Source organism: Podarcis raffonei, chromosome 17 (genome assembly GCF_027172205.1).
Source record: "Podarcis raffonei isolate rPodRaf1 chromosome 17, rPodRaf1.pri, whole genome shotgun sequence".
Lineage (NCBI taxonomy): Eukaryota > Metazoa > Chordata > Lepidosauria > Squamata > Lacertidae > Podarcis > Podarcis raffonei.
In genome coordinates this window covers 21,987,546-22,012,448 of record NC_070618.1, presented here as the reverse complement: position 1 = coordinate 22,012,448, position 24,903 = coordinate 21,987,546, and the positions used below count along the sequence as shown (strand labels likewise).

General features: G+C 45.2%; 2 protein-coding genes across 2 annotated transcripts; both read left to right on the top strand.

The window, feature by feature from the left end:
* The first annotated feature begins 10,084 nt into the window (after positions 1-10,084).
* On the top strand, positions 10,085-24,821 carry RCL1 (RNA terminal phosphate cyclase like 1). The gene is made up of 9 exons (XM_053371140.1): positions 10,085-10,386; positions 14,711-14,782; positions 15,493-15,668; positions 16,625-16,699; positions 16,898-17,022; positions 17,741-17,866; positions 19,752-19,908; positions 21,770-21,873; positions 24,625-24,821. Exons 1-9 carry the CDS (start codon positions 10,251-10,253, stop codon positions 24,773-24,775), a joined length of 1,122 nt encoding a protein of 373 aa, XP_053227115.1. The 5' UTR covers positions 10,085-10,250; the 3' UTR covers positions 24,776-24,821.
* On the top strand, positions 13,824-14,264 carry LOC128404993 (60S ribosomal protein L31). The gene has a single exon (XM_053371144.1). It carries the CDS (start codon positions 13,844-13,846, stop codon positions 14,219-14,221), a length of 378 nt encoding a protein of 125 aa, XP_053227119.1. The 5' UTR covers positions 13,824-13,843; the 3' UTR covers positions 14,222-14,264.
* Positions 24,822-24,903: the final 82 nt, after the last annotated feature.

Sequence of the window (24,903 nt, the reverse complement as noted above, 5' to 3'; positions counted from 1 at the left end):
GCTGTTGCTGTTCCTACGCATGATATTTTGCATTATAATACTGCAGATGTTACAAACAGTTTTGGGTAGCAGAGGATGGGGCTGCTGGTTGTTATTAATTTTCTGCTTTCTGCCAAAATAGGATTTGGGAGCAGCTGAGACCTGTAAAAACCACCTGTACAAACGTTTTAAAAAGAGACACACATAATGAAAATATGCAGTAAAATAACCCAATTAAAGCAGCACAGCAGTTAAAACAGAAGACCCAAGTTGAGAGGGCAAGGGCACACATATGTAAGCAGGTGCATCTCCAAAAGCCTGGGGGAATGCCAATACAGATGACTCACTCTTGCAGACACATAACTCGACTACTCTGCGCTTCATGTTAATTGCCTGCCTGATCCCCAGCGAAGCAGGTGGCTGGGGGGTCCTTTGAACAGTGTTGCACTTGAGGGGGATGAGATCTCCATCCATGAAGTTAGATTGGTGATGGCTCCTCCACACATGCTGGGGAAAGGATAATCGTGTCTGCATCCAAAGATGTGCATTTTCTGTACAGCTAAAAATCTCAAACGAGAGCCTGGCAGCACCTTGGAGACTAAGCGGTTTTCTTGTTATTGTTATGTACTGAAGTTCTCACCCAGGGCCAGCAGGGGGATACTGTAGATAGTTATGCAAATAAGGGGTCAAAAGTGACGTTCAGTGATTGGATGGTTTTAGAAAATTGTTACAGTTACAATGTACTGGAGCAGGCTGACTGAACCCTTCAGTTCAGTTCTGTTCTGGCCTGTGAATAAACAAGAGCTGTTTGAAGAATCGCTATGTTGTCTGATATGTTCACCCACAACTTAACAGTTATATTACAGAATCATAGAGATGGAACGAACTCCTGAGGGTCATCAACCCCCTGCAATGTAGGAATCTCAGCTAAAGCATCCATGACAGATGACCATCCAACCTCTGCTTATAAACCTCCAAGGAAGGAGAGTCGACAACATCCCAAGGGAAACCATTCCACTGTCGAACAGCTCTTATTGTCAGAAAGTTCTTCCTGTTTCGTCGGAATCGCCTTTCTTGTAACTCGAAGCCATGGGTTCGAATCCTCCCTCCAGAGCAGGAGAAAACAAGCTTGCTCCCTTCTCCATGTGACAGCCCTTGAGATATCTGAAGATGGCTATCATATCTCCTCTCAGTCTCCTCTTTTCCAGGCTAAACATACCCAGCTCCTTCAACCATTCCTCATAAGGCTTGGTTTCCGGTCCCTTGATCATCTTGGTCGCCCTCCTCTGCACACGTTCCAGCTTGTCAATATCCATCTCAAATTGTAGCGCCCAGACATGGGCGTAGCCAGGATTTTTGTTAGGGGGGTGGGAATTTTTTAGCCCCCAAAAGTTAATGAGCTATTTTGGGGAGATCACTGGTAGATCCCCCAGAAAAGTTTACAGTGGTACCTCGGGTTACAGACGCTTCAGGTTACACACTCCGCTAACCCAGAAATAGTACCTCGGGTTAAGAACTTTGCTTCAGGATGAGAACAGAAATCGCGTGGCAGTGGCATGGCGGCAGCGGGAGTCCCCCATTAGCTAAAGTGGTACCTCAGGAAATAGTATTTTGATATGGCAGTAAATTGATGTAAAAAGAATTAAGGAATAAATGGGAAGTCGGGTATAAAATATAATGAGTTTTTTTACTTTTATTGTAACATGAAATTGTAATCATAATTTTTTGTCATAATTTTTATCTTAATAACAGGTTGTGTAAATTTCATTTTCTTTCATTTCCCCTCCTAAGTTGTACCCCCTTTTCAGTATTGTTCCCCTTTTTTGTATGTAATAAGCATGGAAATAAAATTTAAAAGATGAAAAATACAAAAAACAAAAAATAAAGTGGTACCTCAGGTTAAGAACACTATCAGGTTAAGAACGGACCTCCAGAACGAATTAAGTTCTTAACCCGAGGTACCACTGTATTGAGTATTTTTAATTAATGCTTTTCAATATTTTTAAAGGAATTTTTTGGGGGCAATTAACTCCCTGCACTCCCTTAGCTACGCCCATGTGCGGAGAACTGAACACAGTATTCCAGGTGTGGCCTGACCAAGGCAGGACTATTGCTTCCCTCAATTTGGACAATAGATGTCTAAAATGATAGGATTGTTACAGGTAGGTAGCCGTGTTGGTCTGCCGTAGTCGAAACAAAATAATAATAAAAATTCCTTCCAGTAGCATCTTAGAGACCAACTAAGTTTGTTCTTGGTATGAGCATTCGTGTGCATGCATGTGTATCTGAAGAAGTGTGCATGCACACGAAAGCTCATACCAAGAACAAACTTAGTTGGGCTCTAAAGTGCTACTGGAAGGAATTTTTTGTTCGTTTCGATGATAGGATTGTGGAGTTGGAAGAAGTGAGCCCTAAGGGTCATCTAATCCAACCTCCTGGCAATGGGGGAATAATTGAAATTGAAATACTTTATTGTCACTTGTACAACTTGTATACAGTGAGATTACACGAGCAACCCCCCACTCAGCTCTCTTAGTCTTAATTCCCCTCGTTTACTGATGCACACCCACCAAACCCCAAAGTCAGTTGCCCTGTTGTTATCTTTTCATTCAGCAGCCTAACAGCCCAGGATAGACGCTAGATGACTTGCTGCAAGATGAAAGGAGGTAGCTATTGCATCATCTGTGGACCTATTTCTTCTATAGGCAAACTGATGATTATCAAGGAGGAGGAGCCAAGATGGCGACGGAGACAGCAGCCTAGTCAGACTCCTCTGCTTTTAAAGGTAAAGGTAAAGGTACCCCTGCCCGTACGGGCCAGTCTTGACAGACTCTGGGGTTGTGCGCCCATCTCACTCAAGAGGCCGGGGGCCAGCGCTGTCTGGAGACACTTCCGGGTCACGTGGCCAGCGTGACAAAGCTGCATCTGGCGAGCCAGCGCAGCACACGGAACACCGTTTACCTTCCCACCAGTAAGCGGTCCCTATTTATCTACTTGCACCCGGGGGTGCTTTCGAACTGCTAGGTTGGCAGGCGCTGGGACCGAGCAGCGGGAGCGCACCCCGCCACGGGGATTCGAACCGCCGACCTTTCGATCGGCAAGCCCTAGGCGCTAAGGCTTTTACCCACAGCGCCACCTGCGTCCCTTTTAGTTAAGCTTTTAGTTAAGCTTTTAAGTAGTTTTTAGCCACTTCCTGGTTTTAAACTCTCAGTTTTAACGTCTTACCAGCTGTTTTATTACCTCCTCGCTTCTCTTTGCTTTTAGATTATTGTTTTATTGTTTTACTGGAGAGCAGTGGGTCGAGGGAAGCCACTTTCTACCTCTGAATAGCGAAGCCCCAAGCTCGCAGAGAAAGCACCTCGCTCTCAAGTTAAAGAAATCTGGAGCATAAACTGAAGTCTGGGAGCAATAAGGAGAACCCGGAGAGAGAGAAAATTTTCGTGGAGTTCAGCTGACAGCCGAAATCAGCACAGACGCAAAGCTATATGTAGAGCGGAAAAAGGAAAGTGAGTTGCCCTAGCAGCTATTGTTTCTTTTCCCCTACTAACTTTTTTAAATAGTAACTTTTTAAGAAGATACACTATACTGAGTGTAACTCTGAAGTAAAAGGGGAAACAGAAAGTAACGTTTTGGTTAAAATTTGAAGTCTTTGATGTAACTGAGGAGGCAAACAGAAGAAGGAAGCACTTCTCTAATTTCACTTTTAGAGAACAAAGGACAGTGAAACGGAAGAGAAGGCTTCAACAACATTGAGAACTTTTAAGCATAGCAAAAACAGACAGAAGACGTATTTAGGAAGTCGGGCAAAATGGCGGCTAGGGAGCAGCAGCCCCACGCGGATCTCTAATGTTGCAGACAGCTACAGCTTAATATTGCTCGTTTCAAACGCCCTTGCCGTGCTTTTTAGAGCTTTTTAGAGATAGTAGTTTTAGAGCTGGTAGTTTCGACTCCAGCCTGAGTGATTTATTATCTCCTTATCTTATGGGCATTTGGCCGCTGGAGGTTTGCCTACCACAACGAAACATCTCTCCAAGTGTAACTGTATTAGAGGAGAGAGGAAGAGCTTGTCTAATTGGGACGAAGCGGTGCTAGTCTCACATTCATATAGCCCACATAACTCCATATACTCTACGGAGATGGTGCTCACCAGACAGAAATGTAAAGTTCTGGGGGTCTCCCCAACGCAGAGGGTTGAATCACCACCAGCAACCTCGCAGACGAAAATTTTGCATTATTTTAAGCCTAAAACAAATACGCCCATATGCCCCGAGTCCCCACTTCTCCACGATTGGTCTATTGACCGAACATGGTATGGGAAGGAACCTGATATTGGTGAGGAGAGAGAGGGGATCAGTCTGGCAATGGAGATGGCTCAGACAGTTTCCCAATCTAGTGCTACCGACACTCTCGTAGAACATGATCAAGAACGAAATTTGAAACGATTGGAAGTCACACTAGATGGATCAGTCAATGCAGCCAGCCCCAGCGAAAAGGCTAGAATGGAACCCTCAAGTGCGACGAGAACAGAGGAAAATTCAAGTCAGCTAAAAGGAGCCTGCTGGGACACAGATAGCAATATCTGTATCCTGATTGGGCTTTTCAATGAAATGATGAAAGAATGCCAAATGCACATAAGTAAGGAATTAAGACCAATCAGGAACTTTCTTACGGAATGCGTGGGTTTGCTAGTAAGCCTGACAGAGCTCATCAGGAAGGGAGCAATCTCACACACCCCTACTCCAGCGGCTGAAATTCCAACAGAGCCCAGTATCTCAGAGAAGGTCCCAAAGAGAGCCACTCCCATGTCTACCAACAGTCGAGTCACACACCTCTCACCTAAAAAGAAGCATCGCGACCAAAGAATACACCTACTTCACAAGAAGTCGTCTAAAAACATAAAAGTGGGAAGGCGGGCTAAGAGTAATACACGAATTAAGAAATTGAATTTTTCTAAGTTATTCAAGCTCCTGGAGAATCCCACAATAAAGGAATCAAATATAAAGAATACTAAACCCGTGACCCCAAAACAGAGCATTATCCAGCAACCTAAAGTGACAAGCGCATCACAACCCCCTAACCCTCAATTAACGAAAGATCGGAATGAACAATTAGATAAAGACCGGCAAACTTCTTCTGCTACTGTGGAGACTATCACCCCCATTGGTAATAAGATAACTCAGAATAATCAAATGCTGATCCTCAACAGAAGCAGATTGGTTATTTGCCCTACGTATAACTGTACAGAATTACACTCACTGGACCAACAAAGAACGTATATATTTTAAAAAATTGACTTAGTACTCAGAGGCATCTCACTACAAGGTAACGTTATCAAGGCAGATTTTCTCCCAAATGACAATAAGTATAATCGAGTGATGCTGACATTTAAAGATGACTCGACCGCAAAACAAATATTAATTAATAAGGAGAAGCTGCAAAGGGTGGGCCTGACAGTGACTCGCCTATTTGAAGTGCCCGGCCCCCCCTCGCACCTCATCAAATTAAATAAGAGAGACATCTATTCAAAGGTGGTGGAAAACAATAAAGCTGAATTTCAGAATAACCACCAGTCGCCTCACGAACTGGATACTCCTACACACAACTTCTCCTTTGAAGAAAATACCTTAATTAGTCAATTCTGGACATTCCCACCTTTAATACAAGCTGAAATCCTAGAAAGGTTAGAAACGCTAAGAAATAAGCTGGCCGGGAAAGATTTATATAAGGAAACCAAGGTGGATGCCCAAAGAAAGAGCAAGAGCCCCCCCAAAACGATCATCTCACAAGAACCTGATTCAGCGGCTTGTCGTCCACATAACCTTCAGATAAAAGCAGAGATTAATCTACCTGCAATCAAGAAAGTTCAACTCACAAAGGAGAATAATGCATCGCCCCCTATAAGGAAAAACATGCCTAAGGAAACCTCACCTGGCTTCTGGTCCAAAATGAGATATTTAGATGAAGCGGAATTACTACAACCAGGTAGAGTACCCCCAGGAGGAGGCCTTGCATAGCAAAGGCCCAGTGTCTACCAATGTGAGCACTCTACATTTACCATCTGACACCATAGAACATCTGGGCAGCTTTCCGTGTAAGGATGATAGTCGGCTGCCACGTAGAATGGTAAACTCCAACAGTACCCTGGAAGATAATTGACAAGGAGTGGATCTTGGTAAAGCCAACCTTAGCTTTTTATCTTGGAATATCGCAGGATGGCAAAAAAAGGCAGCTGATCCATCCTTTGTTAAATTTATCCAAGGCTACGACATAGTTTTTTTACAGGAGACATGGCTCACAGGGGACCTAGAAGTTAACGGCTTTTCCTCAATGTCCCTCACAGGATCCCCAAGCAGTAAAGGGGGGAGAGTCAAGGGTGGCCTAGGCATTTTAATATCTACAAGGTTGAGGGCGTCCTTAGTAAAGTTAGAGACACTGAAACATCTGGCTATGGCCTTACTAGTGAAAAGTAGATTCTTCACCATGCTACTGATTAATGTATATCTTCCCCCCCAAAGAGGCAAGCAGCTGATTAAAAACATCTGGCATGGGCTGGAAACATACACTGATGGTTTGATGACTCAAACCCCTGAAGCTTCAGTGCTAGTGGCTGGTGATTTTAATGCCAGAATTGGCCAGTCTGACGAAGCACTATATGCACACTTCCACGACTCACCACCTATCGTGGAAGAAAACCATCCTATACCCACCAGACTCTCAAAAGACAAGGGATGCAATTATGCAGGTCTGTGCCTATTGCGTCTTTCTAACAAGCTGGACCTGGTCATACTAAATGGGCGCAAGATTGGGGAGACTTGTGGGGAATTTACTTTTTTATCAAATGCAGGAGCTTCCACTATCGACTATGTTATGGTTTCATATAATCTCCTAAATAGAGCCCTTGAGTGCAAAGTGGAGGAGAGGGTTGATAGTGATCACTTACCGCTCTGCCTCCTCCTGGATGCAAGAAAAGACTTATTTTGCAACGATAAACTTGAAGCCCCCAGGTCCTCCAACATGGAGTTGAGATACTCACGTATTAGATGGTCCGAAAAGCTGAATGCCGAAACATCTGAAAGGCTATACTCGGACATTTTCCTCATGAGAAGAGAGAATCTCTTAAACTCACCATGTTCCGAATCTAGAATAATCTTGTTCCAGGAGCTGATCTCACTTTTGCAACCCCACCTGACCCAAAAAAAGACATCGCGCCAATCTTTATTCTTCAATAAATCCAAACCTTGGTTTGATCAGGAATGTATTGCTATGAAGCGCTCTCTGTTGGATAAGTACAGGAATTACAAATCAGCGGAATGGTTCGAAGCCAAACGTAAATATAAAGATCTGATTAAAAAGAAAAAGCTTCAGGCCCAAAGGGGGGAGTGGCAACGTTTATTAGAGCCTCTCGGAGGAAAGACTCAGCCACTTTTTGGAAAATAGTTGCGAAAAGTTGGCAAGACTCCCCGATTGAAATTGATTATACTATACCAGTTGGGATTTGGGAGGCTTACTTTCCATCTTTATATACATCAAATCAACATCTGCAGGCCATGCCCCCAGCTTTGAGTGATATTGGCGCCGAATGGCCCCCAGTAGCAACTGAAGAGATCCACAGGCTCATCCAATCCCTTAAACCTGGAAAAGCACCCGGCGTAGACAACATTACACCGGAACTCCTTAAGGCTAATGTTGAATGGTGGGCCCCTGTGCTAGCTGCCCTATTTACCAGCATAGATCAATCGGCCACTATCCCTGAGGACTGGGGATTAGCAATCATCATCCCTTTATTCAAGAAAGGGAGCCGATCAGATCCGGCTAATTACAGGCCAATTAGCCTCCTAAGTATCATTAGTAAATTGTACGCTGCCCACCTATGTGATAAATTAATGGACTGGTTGGAACAAAACCACATTCTTTCAGAAGCACAGGCAGGTTTTAGGGCAAACCGGTCAACCTTAGACCAGGGCCTTGTTCTCCAACATCTTGCAGAGAAATATTCATCAAGAAAAGGAGGTTCCTTATACGTGGCCTTTATAGATTTCAAATCTGCTTTTGATTTAATACCGAGGGACAGGCTTTGGGGAAAGCTAAGTGCCGCAAATATAAACAAACGCCTACTGTATCTCATCCACAGTTTATATTAAAATACACGGATCAGGGTAAGGTGTGACCGACAGGGCCACCTATCCAAGGAAATCCAAATCCATCAGGGGGTTAGGCAAGGGTGTGTCCTTGCGCCTACTTTATTTAACTTTTATATCAACTCGCTAGTAGGAAATATGGAGAAAGAAAATGCCCATCCCCCCAAATTGGCTGGTACGACCCTCCCGGTCCTTTTATATGCGGATGACACAGTTTTAATTTCTTTTTCTTGTGTTGGATTAAGAAAACTTTTGAGATCCTTTACCAAATACTGTAGTATTGAACAACTAACAATTAACTACAACAAATCCAAAGTCATGGTGTTCTCTAAAAAAAGGAGGAGGCACAAATGGAGAATAGACAATCGCTCAATAGAACAGGTAGCAACCTTTAAATACCTGGGTGTAACCTTCCAGGAAAGGGGCTCCTGGTGCTTTCAGATTTATAATACTATTGCAAATGCAGAAAGATCTACCAAAGCGTTAATAAGATTCTTTTATGGGAAAGGGGGCCAATACATACCGGCAGCCTCCCAGGTCTTTGCTGCCAAAATACTATCACAATTGCTATATGGATCCCAGATCTGCAGCTTTAAAAACCTTACTCTCTTAGAGGCATTCCAAACTTAAGTTTTTCCGCTGCCTGCTGGGGATCCCCTCCTGCGTGTCTAACATAGCGGTCTGTTTGGAGGTTGGGCAAATGCCTATCAGTACTCGGATATGGATATTGAAGATCCATTATTGGCTAAAGCTTATTTTCTTCCCGGTTGGGCTGGCACCTTTAACCTTATTAGATACCTACCAATCCAGATGGAAAGCTACACTCCTGGAAAAGCTTAAAGGTTTGGGGATCCCACAGCAGACCTTGATAGCGACAGGCTTCGAGAAAGCTAGGACTACAATTCGCCAGCGTATCTGGGACGTAGAATTACAATGCCACATGAGCAAAATGGTCAAACATCCAGCAATAAGGGACCAGGGGAGAGGTTTCTCTCCAGCTAACTATCTGTCAGGTCTTCAGGTACCCTCGCCAGATTTAACGTTCTCCCCTCTGCCTTACTTCAGGGCAGATTTGAGGGTAAACCATATACAGCACGGGTCTGTCCTTGTGGCTCGTTGGAAGTTGAAACTGCTTCACATGTTCTATTACGTTGTTGTCTTTATGAGGATATACGTTTGACTTTTATTACACCCGTTTTGCAAAAGTCCAGGAAAGAATCGGAATACCATAGTTTAAAACTACTGCTAGAGGACAAGAATCCCAAGACTACACTAAATGTAGCTAAATTCTGTGCGTCTGCAATCAATCGCAGGAAGCAAGTGGTATCCCATAATGCATAAACCCCTAATTGCTAATTACAGGGGGCATGCTAACAATTAATTTTAATTTCTGATATTTTTTATGATCTGTGATATTGTGTGTGTTGACGCTGGTCTGTGACCGTATTAATAAATTCATTCAACTAAGGATGATTATCAAAGTCTGGTGGAAAGCAGGTTCTAAGGCAGCCTTTCTCAACCTGTGGGTCCTCAGATGTTGTTGAACTACAACTCCCATCACCCCTAGCCAGCAAAGCCAGAGCTCAGGGATGATGGGAGTTGTAGTACAACAACATCTGGAGACCCACAGGTTGAGAACCGCTGTCTAAGGTGTTGAAGGACCAGCCTTTCGAAGCATTTCCTCACTACAGATGTTAATGCGCCGGCCTTTTCTGCTGCGGACTCCTGTCCAGCTCGGGCTCCACCGAGAACCCTGAGATCCTAGTCACAGGCGCTGCCTATTGGCACCGGTTGCTGGGGTTCCCCGCCTAGCCATGCTTTGCTAGCACTTCCGCCCTTTTCCTGGCACGGCGCGCCTCCTTCCCTCGCCGCGCCTCCTGCTTCCCCAGCAGCCTCTCCTCCCACTGGCCGCCCGGGCCCTGGAGTCCCGCCCCTTCCCCTTTGACCCCGCAACATCTCGGCGCTCTCTCTTCCTGCTCCAAACCACGTGGGCGATGCGGAGCTCCCTGCGACCATAACAACCCGGCGCTCGCCGCCTGCCTGCCTGCCTGCCTGTGAGCTCCTCCGCCGGACGCGTCCCCTGCTGCTGCCGCCGCCCGCTCTCCCCGGAGGCAGCGCGGAGGAACCGGCGCCATGGCGAGCGCCTCGGCCTCGCTCAGCTACGTCGGGTGCAACTTCTTGCGGCAGAGGCTGGTGCTCTCCACGCTCAGCGGCCGCCCGGTCAAGATCCGCAGGATCCGGGCCAAGGAGGAGAACCCCGGACTCCGAGGTGCGTCTGCCCTGGGCGTCCGCGGAGGGAGGCGGGCGAGGAGAGGGGCTGCATGGGGAGGAGGAGGGCAGGCGGGTTGGGGGGAGGAGAAAGCAGCAGCAGCAAAACCTAGAGTTGCAAGGGACCCTGAGGGTCATCCAGCCCACCCCCGTGCAATCCAGGAATTTGCAGCTGCCCCTGACGGGCATCCAGTGCCGGACTTACGTACAGTGGTACCTCAGGTTACAGACGCTTCAGGTTACAGACTCTGCTAACTCAGAAATAGTACCTCGGGTTAAGAACTTTGCTTCAGGATGAGGCCCCATTAGCTAAAGTGGTACCTCAGGACAAGAACAGTTTCAGGTTAAGAACGGACCTCTGGAACAAATTAAGTTCTTAACCCGAGGTACCACTGTATAAGCTAAGCAAGCTATAGTTTAGGGCCCCACTCTCTTGCCCCCCCCCAAATGTAAAGGAACAAAAAAGCCTGGATGTGCATTTCCGAAATATAAGATAAAAAGCAGATAAAATAAAACCTACATCCAGCAGCAGTGTTTTGTGTTGTGTAGGCTCCTATGGTGTAAGTCATGGGCCCCGCCTGCTAGCCTGCTCCCTAAAATATCACTGGTTTGCTCATTTCTATATTTTGTCTTTCACTATTCATATACTTCTTCTTGATTGTATTTCATTTCAACAATTACTTTGATAAAGTACATATTTTGTTATGTGCAAACGGCTTTAGATACCTGTGAGGTCCATAAACTACCATATAGCATTTATTCAACACAAAAAACAGCGACAGTTTGTTGTTGACAAAGGACAGCTGGACATATAAAGGGCCCCCGTTACCTTCAGTAGCTTAGGGCCTCATCAAACCTCAATCCGGCCCTGCGGGGATCCGACCTGTGCAACCTTGGCGTTGTCGGCACCGTGCTCCAGCCAAAGGGGACAGTTTCTTAGCATCATGGAATTGTAGAGTTGGAAGGGACCCTGAGGGTCATCTAGTCCAACCCCCTGAAATGTGGGAGTCTCAGCTAAAGCATCCCTGGCAGATGGCCATCCAACCTCTTCTGTGAGGCCACAGGTTCTTGTCAGCGTTAGGCTGGGCGCTGCAAGGGAGCAGCTGTGCTGTTGCCCACTTTCACTTAGGCAAGAAGGGTAGCTGGTCTTGGGGTTGTAGGAGGCGGACGTGCCAGCTTGCTTGGAGGCAAGTCCGAGCATCCTTGAGTCTTTCTTGTATGCTGCTTCCTCTGTGCAGAGTTATCAGCTGCTGGGACAGCCAGTTTGTCGCTGCCTGAAGTGAAATTCTGTTTACCGACACAGAATGCTTTGTCATGATCTGGGAAGCACAGGTTAGCCTCTGGAGCTTCTCAGAGCAGAAATGTATGAAAGTACAACTCCAGGCATTTTAGCTCTAGAATAGGAAGAAGCTATGCATGCAGGTGGCGCTGTGGGTTAAACCACAGAGCCTAGGAATTGCCGATCAGAAGGTTGGCGGTTCGAATCCCTGTGACGGGGTGAGCTCCTGTTGCTTGGTCCCTGCTCCTGCTAACCTAGCAGTTTGAAAGCACGTCAAAGTGCAAATAGATAAATAGGAACTGCTCCGGCGGGAAGGTAAACGGCGTTTCCGTGCGCTGCTCTGGTTCGCCAGAAGCGGCTTAGTCATGCTGGCCACAAGACCCGGAAGCTGTACGCCAGCTCCTTTGGCCAATAAAGCGAGATGAGCATCGCAACCCCAGAGTCAGTCATGACTGGACCTAATGGTCAGGGGTCCCTTTACCTTTATGCATGCTACGTAGCTCCCCGTTATTCAGAGAGGACCTAAGCACAAGCCTAACAATTTCTAATCAGAAGTAAGTTCTGTTGAATTCAGTGGGGTTAGGAATGCAGCCCAGGTTTCCTCTTTTTTGGAGCTTGTGTGGTGCATCGAGGGCAGACTACATTGGGTAAGCACGGCTTCAGATTCTTCCTCACCCATCAGACTCAATGATTGGCCTTTGGCTAGTTGGAATTACCTGTAAACTTGTTTGATTTGAAGGTAATATGGGCTGATTTCATCTATACCAGTCTGAATGTTTGGGAGGAATGGGGTAGGGATATAAGTGTAAGATTGTGGAAGTCCCGCTAGATTTGACCAAAAGCTCATTTAGCTCAGCCTCTGGTCCACAAGAAGGTCATGAAGGCAGTTTTATTTATTTCCCCTAGGTTTTTATACCATTTGATTGTAATAAAACTTCAAAACAATAAAACAGCAAAAGCCTTCTCTTGCTATTGCCCTCCAGCAGTTGATGATATTCAGTGGCTTCTAAACCAAGAAATTACATGCAGGGAGTACAACTAGTATCCGCTGATAGCCTTATGAATGTGTCATAGTATCATAGAATTGTAGAGTTGGAAGGGACCACAAAGGCCATCTAGCCTGACCCCCTGCAATTCAGGAGTCTTTTTTCCAACATGGGGCTTGAACCCATTACCCTGAGGTTAAGAGTCTCATGCTCCACTGATGGAGCTATCCCAGGTCAAATCCCCCTTTAAAGCCATCTTCATTTCGTGGCCATTACTACCCATGTCTTGTAGCGGTGAGTTCCACACGCAGGGAAGAAACGCTTCCATTTATCTGCCCTGAAATGTCTTCTGTCGATCAGTGATAAATTTATATTAGTGTTGCTGGAAATGAGTGCTAGTTTTGGAAATAGGCATAGAACTGGGACACAGGACCAGCTGACTCCCACAGTCCTTTCCAATGCTGTGAATGGTTAAGGGCAGGCCTAGGCAAACTCGGCCCTCCAGATGTTTTGGGACTACAACTCCCATCATCCATAGCTAACAGGACCAGTGGTCAGGTATGATAGGAACTGTAGTCTGAAAACATCTGGAGGGCCGAGTTTGCCTATGCCTGGTTAAGGGTGTGGGGAACACCATTTTTGTATTATCAGATTTGAGGCTGCGCCCAGGGGGCTGTGTTTTCAGATTACCAGAACTGGATCCATTAGAGTCCCTCTGTATAGCTTGCTTTTTAGGTTCGCTTAAGGGTTATAGTACAGTGGTACCTCAGGTTAAGTACTTAATTCGTTCCGGAGGTCCGTACTTAACCTGAAACTGTTCTTAACCTGAAGCACCACTTTAGCTAATGGGGCCTCCTTCTGCTGCTGCGCCGCCGGAGCACGATTTCTGTTCTCATCCTGAAGCAAAGTACTTAATCCGTGGTAATATTTCTGGGTTAGCGGAGTCTATAAACTGAAGCGTATGTAACCTGAGGTACCACTCTATTGCCATTGTTTACACACCCTCCCTCTCATAATATAAAAGATTTTCCTCAAATATGGACCATGTCCAATCGCAGCAGCCAATATGTAGGGAAGCAGTGGGGGAGGATGAGTGGATGGGTTGGAACTCTGAATGCCCATACAAGTTGCATCGAGTTGGTTTCCCCCTAGAGCTTATTGTTGAGAACATTGCTGGTCTGGTCCTGAGCAGGATGGCTCCTGCAAAGAAAGGTGGTGAAAAGAAGAAAGGACGATCAGCCATCAATGAGGTGGTTACTCGGGAATATACTATAAACATTCACAAACGGATCCATGGCGTTGGCTTCAAGAAGCGGGCTCCTCGTGCTCTCAAGGAGATCCGTAAATTTGCAATGAAGGAGATGGGGACTCCTGATGTACGCATTGACACCCGCTTGAACAAGGCTGTCTGGGCAAAAGGAGTAAGGAATGTTCCTTACCGTATCCGTGTGCGTTTATCCAGAAAACGCAATGAAGATGAGGATTCGCCTAATAAACTGTATACACTGGTCACATATGTGCCAGTTACCACTTTCAAAAGCCTACAGACTGTTAATGTGGATGAAAACTAATCTTTCATTACAATAAAAATGTTATGACATTAAAAAAAAAAAAGAACATTGCAGGGTTAAGAAGGAGCTACTGATCTGCTACTGATTCCAGCATGACTTTACCTTGCTCTGTGGGAGTCTCTCAGCTTATATATCTGAGTTTCTAACTCTGGCCTGCTCCCATAACACTGAAAAGGGGGCTTGCAGATCAGGCCAGCACATGTTTACCTGGAAGAAAGCCTCGCTCTGTGTAAATGGGGCTGGCATTCAAGAGTTTGTGCAGGATCACAGCCTTGCGTTCAGTTGGACAAAATTCTTACGGTTCCCTCAGCTACCAAATGGGGACGCATTTTGTTCTCTCCCATCTACTTTTAACAGCATGGTTGGCAAACTGTTTAAAGAGTTTAAATGGGGGAATTGTTTTGATTGTAGCACACTGCATGTTGTTGGGATTTCATTAAGGTTCTCGGAATAGTGACTGAACGCTAAGCATCTATGTTTCTCTGACAGATTTTGAAGCAAACTTTATCCGGCTGATTGACAAAATAACCAATGGCTCTAGGATTGAAATAAACCAAACAGGTATTTATGTATCTATTATCTACTTGGCACCATCACAGTGTAATGTATAGCACTTTATGGAGTGCAAGAGAGTATAGCCCTTCTCCTGGAAGTTAACTGTCTTAAATTTGAAACGGGATACGACAAAGGGAGGGGAGGTAGGAAGCCAGGAAAGTTCCTGCAATTGTTTCAATGGCTGGTAAAGGTAAAGGGACCCCTGACCATTAGGTCCAATCGTGGCCGACTTTGGGGTTGCGGCACTCATCTCGCTTTACTGGCCAAGGGAGCCAGCGTACAGCTTCCGGGTCTTGTGGCCAGCATGACTAAGCAGCTTCTGGCGAACCAGAGCAGTGCACGGAAACGCTGTTTACCTTCCTGCCAGAGCGGTACCTATTTATCTACTTGCACTTTACGTGCTTTCGAACTGCTAGGCGGGCAGGAGCAGGGACCGAGCAACGGGGGCTCACCCCGTCGCGGGGATTCGAACTGCCAACCTTCTGATCGGCGAGTTCTAGGCTCTGTGATTTAACCCACAGCGCCACCTGCGTCCCATTTCAATGGCTGCAGTGGGTTTAAAAAGGTCACCAGGCATCTCCTTCAGCAGGTGTATGTAATAATCATTTCTATATCATGGCCCTCCAGGGTTGGGCAAGCCCAACTTCTGGCTTATGTAGACCTTGTTATAGTCATGGACAACTAATGTGGAGAACGTTTTCTGTGCTCTTTGAAAGGTACCACTTTATACTATCAGCCTGGCCTTCTCTACGGGGGTTCACTGGAACACGACTGCAGCCCCAACCGCAGCATTGGGTATTATTTGGAAAGCCTGCTGTGCTTAGCGCCGTTCATGAAGCACCCTCTAAGGATTGTTCTCCGCGGTGCCACCAATGATCAAGTGGACCCTACGGTAAGTTTTGAATCGTTGAAAGTGTCAATGGTGTTTATATGTTTCCAAGCACAGTTCAAAGTGTTGGTGCTGCCCTTGAAAGCCCTAAATGGCCTCGGCCCTGTAGACCTGAAGGAACGTCTCCACCTCCATCGTTCAGCCTGAGGTCCACCTCCGAGGGCCTTCTGGCGGTTCCCTCCCTGTGAGAAGCCAAGTTACAAGGAACCAGTCAGAGGGTCTTCTCAGTAGTGGCACTCTCACAGTGGAACACCCTTCAGATGTCAAGGAAATAATCAACAATCTGACTTTCAGAAGACATCTGAAGGCAGCCCTTTTTAGGGAAGTTTTTAATGTCTGGTGTTTTACTGTGTTTTTACTATTATGCTGGGAGCCGTCCAGAGTAGCTGGGGAATAAATAATAAAATTATTAGGAGCGAGATGGTGGGAAGAGTAGAGGGTGGCTGCAACAAGAGCAAGGAGGAGTCTGGGGAAAGAGAGCTTGGTAAGTCATTGATTTGTGGCCACATAGGCCCCTTAATTTGGTCCCTGAGGATTGGGGGGGGGTTCGTGCCCCCACACCCACACTTCCGCTCTTGTTGGGTCTTTAACAGCAAATCCTTTTACTGCGTCCATGTCATTTAACACGGAGAAAGGGTAAGAGTCTGTCACTGGGAGTGCTGCGGGGATAAGAGACCATGTTCTGTGGCTGCCCCGTAGCCACAGCTCAAGGCTGTTCTAACTGAAACTGGTTAATGGAGAAACTGAAAAAGGAATTGTTGATTATGAATCCAAAGTACATGTAATCGAACCAATTTCTGGTGCTATGTTGCTTTTGGCAAATCTAATCACACATCCACCCCCCCCAACCCATTGTGAATTAAAAACTCCTTCTCAGAATGAACTTTTAATTGGTTGGAGTGCAAAGATTGTTTGCGTAGTCTTCTAGATGAGAGGATTTATCACTGAATATCTTTCAGGTGGATTGCCTTAAGGCGACAGCTCTGCCTTTATTGAAAAGATTTGGAATTGACGGCGAAGAATTGGAATTGAAGGTAAGACCTCAAATCACCATTTCTATGAATTCTTATTCATATCGAGTGTGCTAACCTGTCTCCCTGATTTGAATGAGCTATCCTATACATTGTGGCAGCTGCATTGCCCAGCTAGAATTTGTCTTCAAATGTTGTTGGATGAAAAAGCCGGAGCTCTTAAAAACCTTACTGCTTAAAATTCTCGTTTATTGTTTTCAGATCGTGAGGAGGGGCATGCCCCCCAAAGGAGGTGGCGAAGTGATATTCAGTTGCCCTGTTAAGAAAGCATTGGTGCCCATTCAGTACGTTGATCCTGGCAAAATTAAGCGGATCAGAGGTGTGGCGTATCCTTCTTGAAAGGTTTCCAAACTGATTTCTTTGCTTGCCTTACACTGTAAGGGAGAGAGTTAGGCTGCAATCCGAATATCCACAGACCTGAGTAAGCCCCATTGACTCAGTGTGGTTCCCTTGCAAATAGATGTGTATTAGATTGTGTGTTAGTAATGATGTGAATATATTGTTTAAATGGAAAATTAATAAAAAATATTTAAAAAACAAAAAAGCAAAATGCACAAGCAGGAAATGTGTTGGCTTCTGGCTATGAAGGACTTGGTCACAAATTTATTGATAGCTGCATGAATTATTATAGCTAGGAAGTGGAAGGGGCAAGCAGAATATAAAATGGAAGAATGGTATAAAGAGGTGTGGGATATTGCTGTTCATGATAAATTAACGTGCCATTAAGGTTAGATGGGGAATACTCAGGAGAAGTGATTTCGGAGGATATGCTTGTAGAATTTGTACTGTTAAAACAGAAAGGAGTCAAACCATCACAAGAGATGTTGGAATTTTGGGAGGTTGGGTAGTTATAATGGAATGGTCTTGGTGATGGGGCTCACATTTTTATTCTTATTTATTTATGATTATTTGTCAAAAATAAAAAGGATGTATAAAATGTAAATAAATATAAATAAAATAAAAAAGGAAGCCCTCTTCTGTATACTGGCCTGCTTTTGTGTTAACACCTTTTTCTATAAGAAATTCCTTAATTTCATAAACCAGCTATTCGGTCAGAGTGTCCCCGCAGATTGCAAACCGAATTGTGGATTCTGCAAGGAGCATCCTGAATAAATTCCTACCGGATATTTACATCCACACAGACCATATGAAAGGGACAAGCTCTGGGAAGTAAGTTTTCCTAATAATATTTTATATATACCTCCACCCATTATTCATTTATAGGCCATTTATTTGTGGTTTACTAATCTAATACTTACTTGAAGGAGAAGGGAATGGAGGTGGGGGCAGAAGGCAGTCTGGTAATAACAATTCTGTAGCATTTATACAGCTCAATTTGCAGTTTTCAAAGCCTGTCAGTAATCTCTGCAACAGTTCTGTGAGATATCATTCTATCTGTACGGTAGGTGAGGAAGTAGTGAAGTTTGGGGAACAGTGGCTTGTCATAGGCTGAACTGCTGAATTTGTGGCTGAAATGGGATTGGAGCCATGGACCCTCCTGGCTTCCACTCTGACAATGCATGAGTGTTTCATTGAGCTTCACCTGATCCATCTGACCTTCTGTACCTTCTGATCACAACCAGCTTTTGTAAGGAAGGAAACCCCTCCTGAACTCTGCCCACCCTGCTCCCAAACTCTACAACTCTCGGGAAGAGGATTCTTACATTTCCACCCATTCTTTAGCAGCAGGTTGTTCAAGAGAGAGTTTGCCATCCAATGGACTTGGAAATTTCTTAAGGCACAGCTCGTTCAGCTCTGCCTGTCTTGTTATTGACCTTTATTGGCACAAGCTGTCTGTCTCCTTTTTACACCTCCATCCCAAGTGCGCTTCTTATTTTTGTTGTTGTTGTTTAGTCGTTTAGTCGTGTCCGACTCTTTGTGACCCCATGGAGCAGAGCACGCCAGGCACTCCTGTCTTCCAATGCCTCACGCAGTTTGGTCAAACTCATGCTGGTAGCTTCGAGAACACTATCCAACCATCTCGTCCTCTGTCGTCCCCTTCTCCTTGTGCCCTCCATCTTTCCCAACATCGGGGTCTTTTCCAGGGAGTCTTCTCTTCTCATAAGGTGGCCAAAGTATTGGAGCCTCAGCTTCAGGATCTGTCCTTCCAGTGAGCACTCAGGGCTGATTTCCTTAAGAATGGATAGGTTTGATCTTCTTGCAGTCCATGGGACTCTCAAGAGTCTCCTCCAGCACCATAATTCAAAAGCATCAATTCTTTTGCGATCAGCCTTCTTTATGGTCCAGCTCTCACTTCCATACATCACTACTGGGAAAACCATAGCTTTAACTAACTTTGTCAGCAAGGTGATGTCTCTGCTTTTTAAGATGCTGTATAGGTTTGTCATTCCTTTTCTCCCAAGAAGCAGGCGTCTTTTAATTTCGTGGCTGCTGTCACCATCTGCAGTGATCATGGAGCCCAAGAAAGTAAAATCTCTCACTGCCTCTTATTTTATAGGACTGCAATTACTTGCCCTTCAGGTCCTGTATTGCCCTGATAGCAAACCAAGCAGAGAGACCTTTGCTGTCTCACAGCATCCTCCAAGTGGGCTTTCTTCTACTGAAGCTGGAGCTATGTTCTAGGACCAAATTCGGTCCCACTCTGGCTCCTCTGTGCAGACTGTACTGAACTTGATGAAACAAACAGTCTTAGCTCTGTGCAATGCGTTTTCTCATGTACCCACTGATGGGCATAGTAAGTCAGTGGCTTAGTAAGTGTTTTGAATGCTGAAGATCCCGGGGTTTCCAGTTGAAAGGATCCGGTGGCCAGCATTAGGGAAGAGCTCTTCAGAAAACCTTGGCATGGCCACTGCTGGGCTCAGTTAGACAGGCCTGGTGCAAAACAGTGAAGGGGTCAAGGAGAAGGACCAGGCCCAATTGGGTGCTGATGAGAGTAAATGTCGCTGACTATTTTATACCAGAACGTTAATTTTTTACATGTAAGTTTAGGATTTGGTTTTTTTAAAGTAACAAGCAGGCACCTTCATCATGGGATTTTAAAATGAAACAATTCCTTACATTCCACCCCTGTGTCCTGTGTGCTTTCTTCTTTCAGGTCCCCGGGTTTCGGCCTCACTCTGGTTGCAGAGACGACAAATGGTACTTTCCTCAGTGCTGAGTTGGCCTCCAGCCCCCAGGGACAGGGCCCAGCTGTGCTCCCGGAAGACCTGGCCATAAACTGTGCAAAGTTGCTACTTGAAGAGATTCACAGAGTAAGTAGCTGTTTCGTTTTCGCCCCCTGAAGAATTGTGGTGGTGCCTCATAACTTCATTTTACATCTTTGCATTAGGGAGACTCTTTCTCTCCACGCTGCCCAGGTTGTATTCCTTCTCTAGATGGCGAAAGAAAATCTGCGCTGTGTGTAATGTAGTTCTCCTTAATGCAGCAAATGATCTTGGTCAGAAATAGGACTCGTCTTTAAGAGGCAATTAGAGCCCTTCTCTGGTTTCGAAAGACTTCGCCCCTTTGATTAGGAAGGTTGTAGGCCGCAGAATCATTTTGTTCTTGCTGCTGATGCACCCTGCGTTAAATGGGTTCCTGATCTGTTAGTGGTCAGCTCAAGTCATTGGATATGCCAATGACTATTTTACTTCCTAATGAGAGCCGGAGAAAGAGATGGGCCTTATTCATGGTTGCCTAATGGACTGTAAGGCTTAGGATGGAGTTGGAAAGCCAGGGTCATGTTTCTTTCTATGCTGTTCCTGAGTGCATCTGAGGTCAAGAAACTGCATTCCACAGAGGTGGGAATGCCGACCTATGAAACAATTTTGGAGTGAAATATATGAAGAAATCAAAAAGATGTTTAAAATATCTCTTAGTAAAAAACCGGAGGCATTCCTTTTAGGTATACAGTGGTACCTCGGGTTACATACGCTTCAGGTTACAGACTCCGCTAACCCAGATATAGTACCTCTGGTTAAGAACTTTGCTTCAGGATGAGAACAGAAATTGCGCGGCGGTGGTGTGGCAGCAGCGGGAGGCCCCATTAGCTAAAGTGGTGCTTCAGGTTAAGAACAGTTTCAGGTTAAGAATGGACCTCCGGAACGAATTAGGTACGTAACCAGAGGTACCACTGTAATCACAAATGATATTCCTGACAATCAAAGGAAAGTATTCCTCTACGCGACAACAGCTGCCAGGATGCTCATAGCAAAAAATTGGAAAGGGAGAAAAATTCCATCAATGAAAGAATGGCAAATTAAATTTTGTGAATATATACATCTGGCAAGACTCACAGCATTCATAAGGGGACAATCGGACCAAAATTTTTTAAAAGAATGGGGATGTGCTAAAGAGTATATGAGAAAACATTGTTCTGGAGTAAGCATATCGGTATGTAACGAATGAAGCTTTGCAGGGTTAAAGAAAGAGAAAAATGGTGCAAAAAGTATAAAGATAGAGGTAATCTACATTAGACACAACAATTTAGAAAGAGTAAAAATTTTGAGGTCTTAGAACAAAGGAAGGAAGTCAATATGTGTATATGTATGTAACGATTAGAATGATGATATGGTTTTATTTGTAGATGTGTGGTTTTTTGTTTTGTTTTGTTTTTGTTGTTTTTGCTCTTGTGGCCCCCCCCCCTTGTTTGTACTGTTTTATTTTGGATTCATTGTTTGTAATTTTTGTTGTAATTTTGCATTGAAAAGAAAAAAAAGAAAATGCATGCCACAGATTGGGCTGGTGGGTTGGTCTTGCAGAAAGGAATCTCTCTATCTCAGCATATGATGGAGCTATTTCAACTTGAACCACCTGTCTTGGTTAACTTGGGCTGCCTCGTGGCTGTACCCTTTCCTGTTAGAATGTGGTGGGGCTTACTTCTGAGTAGGCTTACATGGGATTGGGCAGTTGACTCCTTTGGCCCTACAAATTCCTCTGCTTTTGCGCACAAATTGGTCCCAATACTGATTTCAAGCACCTTTTTTGCCGTTGGGTTCGTTGAGCACGTGTTATCTTTTTGACCCTTGAAATGCAATTTGTAGCTGTTCTGTGGTTTTCCCTCCCTCTTCCCCTTTTCGCCCATATTTTCCGGTTAAGTGCAAAGCTTAATTATTAAATGGTTTGCGTTTGCAGGGAGGCTGTGTGGATTCAACAAACCAAAGCCTCATTCTGCTCCTCATGACCCTTGGGCAGCAGGACGTCTCCAAAGTCCTGCTAGGACCTCTGTCCCCATACACGTAAGTCCTTTCTCTTTCCCCCACCCCCTGAGAAGGAATCACCCATCTCTGTTCAATTTGCTAATTGCATAGAATAACAGATTTTGTTAATACTGTGAATGCTTAATTTGTAGCTGCAAAAGGAACTTTGCCCTCAGTGCAGTATGTTAGGTAAAAAGATAAAAAGTAAGGGACCCCTGGACAGTTGAGTCCAGTCAAAGGTGACTATGGGGTTGTGGCGCTCATCTCGCTTTCAGGCTGAGGGAGCCGGTGTTTGTCCACAGGCAGCTTTCCAGGTCATGTGGCCAGCATGACTAAACTGCTTCTGGAGCAACGGGACACTGTGACGGAAGCCAGAGCACACGGAAATGCTGTTTACCTTCCCACCGGAGTGGTACCTATTTATCTACTTGCACTGGTGTGCTTTTGAACTGCTAGGTTGGCAGGAGCTGGGACAGAGCAACGGGAGCTCACCCCGTCATGCGGATTCGAACTGCTGACCTTCTGATTGGCAAGCCCAAGAGGCTCGGTGGTTTAGACCACAGCGCCACCCGCGTCCCTTTGCTAAGGGTCCTGTACCTTGGCAGTATATTACCTGTTGTCTGATTTTAGGAAAGATGACTTGCTCATCAATCCTCCACATTTCCAGAGCTCTGAAACATGCTGTGGCAAGTAATGGGCACACAAGCTGGGTGCTTGTTTTGTGGGGTAACCTCTGGGCCATGGTGGTGATGATGATGATGATGATTTTATATGCCGCCCATCTGACTGGGTTACCCCAGCCACTCTGGGTGGCTTCCCACAATTTATAAAAACCACAATAAAACGCCAAACATTAAAAACTTCCCTATACAGGGCTGCCCTCAGATGTCTCCCAAAAGTTGGATAGTTGTTTATTTCCTTGACATCTGATGGGAGGGTGTTCCACAGGGTGGGCGCCACTACCGAGAAGGCCCTCTGCCTGGTTCCCTGTAACCTCACTTCTTCCAACGAGGGACCTCCAGAAAGCCATCAGAGCTGGATTTCAGTGTCCAGGCTGGACAATGCAGGAGGAGATGCTCCTTCAGGTGTGCAGGGCTGAGACCCTTTATACCAATAGCTGTGGCATAGCAGGGCTAATATTTTGGACCGTTTAATCATCTTCTCTGACTCGATTTACGAAGATTGAAAAGAAACTGCCAGGCATCCCCTTTTGTGTTTGGGAGGAGGAATGTGTGTGTTTCAGCATTTGGCGTAAAGCTGTCTGTGCAAAGGAAAAGGCCCGTTTTGATATTGGTGGAAGGAGATGTCAATATTGGGAGATGCAGCTCCTGCTTTCTTTGCAACTGACCATTTCCAGCGGAGAGCCTTGCATGCCGGCTTCTGCATCCATTTAGTGTTGGGAATTCCATTCCACCCTTTGCTGCAGATATGTGAATTGTTACATGTCACATGTCTGTTTACATTCCAGCACAGATTGCTGGCATGAGCGGAACTTCTGCTCTATTGCTTTTGTTTTCAGTCTCTCCAAGAAGACGGCAAGGAGAGAAGCCATGTTTTCTTTGTCCTGATTTATGTATAATAAATGCGTAGTTAAGTATTGTGTCCATGCCTCAAGCCTCATCTGTTGTGCAGTTTACACTGCTGAATAATGTGTGCTCAAGCCTGCTCTGCTTGAGTCACAGACGCATGTCGGGAAGGATGACTGATGGATCTCCACAGCGGCAAGGCTGAGAGGGTAGACGCTCCAGCTGGGGCTGAGCCAGCTGGCTTTTCTCCCCTGGTTCCGACAGTTAGAACAACTAGACTGTGAACTGTCCTTTTTCGGTTATCATGGTACCGGTGCTGTATGTGTGAAAGGTACAGTACTGTGATAACTGAAGAATGATGGTGCCATCGCAATGACTTGGGTGCTGTGCTGGGAAACTACTGCTGGACCTTGGCCTCTGACCTTGGTAGCCAAAGGGGAGATCTTGTGATTGGGGTGGAGGGAGACCAGAGAGAGCCTGTGTTACCAAGTGATGGGTGGTAATCCAGAATCTCTCAGACATAACACTCGGGAGTGGTACGCAATCAGCTGGGGATGCCTTTGGTAGCAAAGATGACCAAGTGATCTTTCCTGTATTGGCAATGAGCCTATATAAGGAGCAGAGGTAGAGCAGGGATCGCCCAATAGGAGAAACCGCGTTGCAAATTGTCAGGATCCGGTGTCGGTCAGCAATAAAAAGAAACCCACCAGTGTCAGCAGGGTGGGTTTGATTTAAATGAAATCGATTTAAATCCCGATTTACATCACTAGTCAGTAAGACTTAAATTAAATCATATTTTTTTTACAGAAAGACTCCTTCTTGCTGGTATAATGTTAATATTTACAACCAGATGAAGGTTTCATTTTTGGAATAATAAATTTTCAGAGTAGTTTTTACAATTATATCTGATTACTGATTTGGTTATGCTATTAGAAATACATAGACGATAATTGTGAAATTATCGTGAGGTATAATAAGTTAGCTGTTTATATTAGGACAACTTATGATATAAGTTTGTCAGCTCCAGCCATCTGTTTCCATAACTAAATCAAATGCTAATTGCGATGTGTACTTTTCTGCGTGTACTAGACTTCCAATTTGCTCAATATACAGAATCTTGGAAAAGAAACAAATTTTATAAATCATGTGTATCCCCCCCCCCCCGGTTATAAATTTCAGGTGTATCTGTTGGCATCCAGATGTTGCCCACGTTAACTTTTGCGTAGGTTAGGACGTTCACGTTTGCCTTTTCTTCCTTTCTTAGAATTGAGTTTCTGCGGCATCTGAGAAGTTACTTCCAGGTTATGTTTAAAATCGAAAGCAAACCATCCGGCGAAGAACGCAAAGGTGGAGACAAGGTCTTAATGACATGTGTGGGCATCGGGTTTTCCAATCTTAGCAAGACGGTAAAATGATGTGCCTGTGGATTTTTGTATGATTAAACTAATTCCCTTTTTGTAACACAGAAGTTATTGGCTATGTTTGCAGAATCAAATTAAATCTGGGAAAGGGCCATGGCTCAGTGGTAGAGAGCAGCTTTGGG

Coding starts and splice junctions, on each gene's coding strand:
- RCL1 (XM_053371140.1), top strand. CDS start 10,251: ATGGCGAGCGCCTCGGCCTCGCTCAGCTACGTCGGGTGCAACTTCTTG. Junction 16,700..16,897: donor GCGAAGAATTGGAATTGAAG/GTAAGACCTCAA, acceptor TATTGTTTTCAG/ATCGTGAGGAGGGGCATGCC. Junction 19,909..21,769: donor TACTTGAAGAGATTCACAGA/GTAAGTAGCTGT, acceptor TTGCGTTTGCAG/GGAGGCTGTGTGGATTCAAC.
- LOC128404993 (XM_053371144.1), top strand. CDS start 13,844: ATGGCTCCTGCAAAGAAAGGTGGTGAAAAGAAGAAAGGACGATCAGCC.